At 49.9% G+C, this 4376-nt stretch overlaps 1 protein-coding gene across 1 annotated transcript; it reads left to right on the top strand.

Annotated features, from left to right (window-relative positions):
• Positions 1–406: 406 nt before the first annotated feature.
• On the top strand, positions 407–3914 carry KCNA1 (potassium voltage-gated channel subfamily A member 1). The gene has a single exon (XM_049624944.1). It carries the CDS (start codon positions 1198–1200, stop codon positions 2683–2685), a length of 1488 nt encoding a protein of 495 aa, XP_049480901.1. The 5' UTR covers positions 407–1197; the 3' UTR covers positions 2686–3914.
• The last annotated feature ends 462 nt before the right edge of the window (positions 3915–4376 follow it).

Below are 4376 nucleotides of genomic sequence, written 5' to 3' on the forward strand. Positions count from 1 at the left end.
GAGGGTGGCATTTTGCTTTTCCGCCCCGCATCCTCCGGAACTCCCTGCACCAGCGAGAGGACGGCGTCTCTAGGTTGTTGGCAACCGGTGAGAATGGGGGTAGGGAACGGACATTTCCGCCGTAGTGGCTCACTCAGTCGATTGTCCCACTGAAGGGGCGTAGGACGAGGGGGCGAGGGCGGCGACTTTGCCAAGCGCCTCTCGGATGCTGCCGCGGAGCCGGTCGCCGCTCCCGCCGGGTACTGCAAAGGCGACCTGCCGCATTCCGACTCGGGCTCTCCGCCGACTCAGCACCGCCCCTGCGCCAAGCCGGCCGGCCAGGTAGGGGGCTCCCCCGTCCGGGGCTGCAGAAGCGGGGGTAGGGGCACCGGGTGGGAGAAGTCAGGGGTGTGGGGATGCTGCCCGGGACCTAGAGCTCCCTCAGCGTCTCTCGGCGCTTTCCCGATCTTTAGTTTAACGAAGTTGTAAACAGATCGGCTGTTGGGCATTGGGGAAAGTGGGATGGAAGAGCCCAAACTTGGATTTCCGGGTGTCTGCGTGTGTCTGTCTGTGTGTATGTGCTAACCCTAGCAAGAGTCCAGTGCTTTCTAAACAAGCTAGAGGTCTGTGCTCTTCGGTGTCTGTAGGTCCGTCCCATCTGAATGCTTCTGATTTTCTACCCCCGTATCACTTTCTATTTCTCTGCAGCGTCCATCGATCGCCCTGGTGGGAGCTTAGAAGGCGGCAGGCGAAGAGGGGTAGGAGGGGGGGAGAGCCGAGGAGAAGCAAAAGGGGTGGCAGGCAAAGGGATCTGCTGAGCTGGCTCTGCACCCGGTCCTAGGAGGGTCGCAGAGGGGAGGGGTGGCCAGGGTGACCCCCGAATGGATGGCCGGGTCCGCTAGAACGGCACTGCGTTAAGACACCTTCCAGCAGGAAGAAATACCAACCCCCCCCCCCCCCCCCACGACAAAAAGCTGCACCCGGGCTGCAGGCGAGGGGGGATTCCAAACTGAGCAAAAGACAGGGTAGAGGGGAAGGTAACGAGAAGGGAAGTCATAGATCTCTCCACCTGCTGGTTTTGAAGCCCCTTCCCCTGAACGTGGGGGGAGACGCGCACTCCGGTGGGGGGGGCGCTTGGGTCCCCCCCACCCCTCCTCTCCCGCTGCTTCCCACCCCCGGCCCTCTCCTGGTCTCTCACCCCTGTGCCCCGCTTCCACCATGACGGTGATGTCCGGAGAGAACGTGGACGAGGCTTCGGCCGCCCCGGGCCACCCCCAGGAAGGCAGCTACCCCCGGCCGGCGGAGCACGAGGACCACGAGTGCTGCGAGCGCGTGGTGATCAACATCTCCGGGCTGCGCTTCGAAACGCAGCTTAAGACCCTGGCGCAGTTCCCCAACACACTGCTGGGCAATCCTAAGAAACGCATGCGCTACTTCGACCCCCTGAGGAACGAGTACTTCTTCGACCGCAACCGGCCGAGCTTCGACGCCATCCTCTACTACTACCAGTCGGGAGGCCGCCTGCGGAGGCCGGTCAACGTGCCCCTGGACATGTTCTCCGAGGAGATCAAATTTTACGAGCTGGGCGAGGAGGCCATGGAGAAGTTCCGGGAGGACGAGGGCTTCATCAAGGAGGAGGAGCGCCCCCTGCCCGAGAAGGAATACCAGCGCCAGGTGTGGCTGCTCTTCGAGTACCCTGAGAGCTCGGGGCCCGCCCGGGTCATCGCCATCGTCTCCGTCATGGTCATTCTCATCTCCATCGTCATCTTTTGCCTGGAGACTCTACCTGAGCTGAAGGATGACAAGGACTTCACAGGCACCGTGCACCGCATCGACAACACTACGGTGATCTACAATTCCAACATCTTCACGGACCCCTTCTTCATCGTGGAAACCCTATGCATCATCTGGTTCTCCTTTGAGCTGGTGGTGCGCTTCTTCGCCTGCCCCAGCAAGACAGACTTCTTCAAAAACATCATGAACTTCATCGACATTGTGGCCATCATCCCTTATTTCATCACCCTAGGCACCGAGATAGCTGAGCAGGAGGGAAACCAGAAGGGCGAGCAGGCCACTTCACTGGCCATCCTCAGGGTCATCCGGTTGGTAAGGGTTTTTAGAATCTTCAAACTCTCCCGGCACTCTAAGGGCCTCCAGATTCTGGGCCAGACCCTCAAAGCTAGTATGAGAGAGCTAGGGCTGCTCATCTTTTTCCTCTTCATTGGGGTCATACTGTTTTCTAGTGCAGTGTATTTTGCCGAGGCGGAAGAAGCTGAGTCGCACTTCTCCAGTATCCCCGATGCTTTCTGGTGGGCGGTGGTGTCCATGACCACTGTAGGATACGGTGACATGTACCCTGTGACAATTGGAGGCAAGATCGTGGGCTCCTTGTGTGCCATCGCTGGTGTGCTGACAATTGCCCTGCCCGTACCTGTCATTGTGTCCAATTTCAACTATTTCTACCACCGAGAAACTGAGGGGGAAGAGCAGGCTCAGTTGCTCCACGTTAGCTCCCCTAATTTAGCCTCTGACAGTGACCTCAGTCGGCGCAGTTCCTCTACTATCAGCAAATCTGAGTACATGGAGATCGAAGAGGATATGAATAATAGCATAGCCCATTATAGACAGGCCAATATCAGAACTGGCAATTGCACCACAGCTAACCAAAACTGCGTTAATAAGAGCAAGCTACTCACCGATGTTTAAAAAGCCAATCAAACTAAAAAAATGCCCCACTTAGCAGCTTGAAAGACTTAAAAAAAAAAAAGAACAAAAACCTAGTGACCCACGTCACTGTTTGTAGATACTTTACTAAATAGCCTTTGAATGCTCTGTTTAACTGTCAATGCATTGTTGCATTGAGGAATGGGGGGATGGTGAACCAGAAGCTTTCAAGATTCATGCAAAAAGAAACTATTTTCATTTTATTAAAAAATGGGAAAAGAAAGTGTATTTTCTAAAACTGGTTTAAAACAATTCAGTCCATGAGCTAGTCTAGGTAAAATAAGATTCATATGCTTCACCATACTGAAACATTTTTAATCCTTTGGCTTCTTTAACTTTTTTCTTTTACTAAAAACCAGACGATCACTTAGAAATATAAAATTTAAATTTGCATGGGACTCCATTATAAAACTTTTGCAAACTGCACAGCACATTTAAGACAGTGCATCTGATGTATTATATGTAACATGATATACCAGCGAAAAGGGGCAATGAACAAATGTTGTATTTGTTTTGATCATCCCAACCATATATTACAAGGTGAAAACCCCCACAAGTGCACATACATGCACACAAAATTATTTAAGACTGGTTCATAAAGCACCTTATACATCTGATACTGGTCCTGGTCTGCAGGGATTTTCCCTCTGCCCCATTTCCCCTGCTCATCCATACTATTCTCTAAGAAAAAAGAAAACTGAAGTAAATTAACTGATTCGTCTGCAGTGCTGCTAAATTTCTCAACTGCAGGTGAGCCAAACACAGGTCTTTTCTCACCAGTCCTGCACCCTGACCCCTGGCCTCCAGAACTGGATGTAAAATCTTAGCCTCCTTATTGCAAGAGAGCACAAATGGAACTAAATGTAAGCATGTTTGAATCTGATCATATTTATTTTATAATCGCATGCCAAGAACGTTAACTCAGACAATAGGGGATAAGCTTACGTTGGAATCAACTCTTCTAAAAATAGATCCTTTTTTCATTTGCATTCACCGAAAGTGCACTCCTTCATTTATTAACTATTTTATTAGTAAATAAAGTACTGTATTTAAGTGCATATGTTAGTCAGATGGGAACAATAACTTTTTGGAGCTCAAAGCATGTTCTCTTATTCAGCATTATGGCCTATTTGATTAAGGTGTACCTTGAATTAATTAATGCATGATTTCAGTAAAAAAAATTTAAATCATAAAAATTAAAAGTTTGTGGGATGAAGGGCCCAAAAGAAAATAATGGGGGGTGGGGGGTGGGGGCCACACAGTTGATTTTCCTGCCTTTGCTCAGGGAAATGTCAGGTTTCTGTGCAGGTGTAGGCAGAGAGAGGACCAATATGCCCATCCCTTAAAGGGAAGCTATGTGGAAAACTAAATAAGTCATCAAGGTATATATAGCAACACCTAAGAACAGGTATTCTTTCTAGCTGAAAATAAACACAAGCAAAACAAACAAACAAACAAACAAACAAAAAAAAGGTGCAATACTGCATGTTTTTGGTGCATTCTTAGGATGTAAATGAACATGTTTATCTCTTGTATGCATCCAAAGCAGAGCTGATTTCTTTTTGCAGTCATGATTTGAGGTCTGTAGAGACTTCAGCCCTCCCCTTGAGGCTCCCTGAAGAAACTCAACCAATTGATTTAATAGTTGCTTAGTGCCTTTATCCTGTACCCAC

The sequence above is a fragment of the Panthera uncia genome, chromosome B4, assembly GCF_023721935.1.
Source record: "Panthera uncia isolate 11264 chromosome B4, Puncia_PCG_1.0, whole genome shotgun sequence".
Lineage (NCBI taxonomy): Eukaryota > Metazoa > Chordata > Mammalia > Carnivora > Felidae > Panthera > Panthera uncia.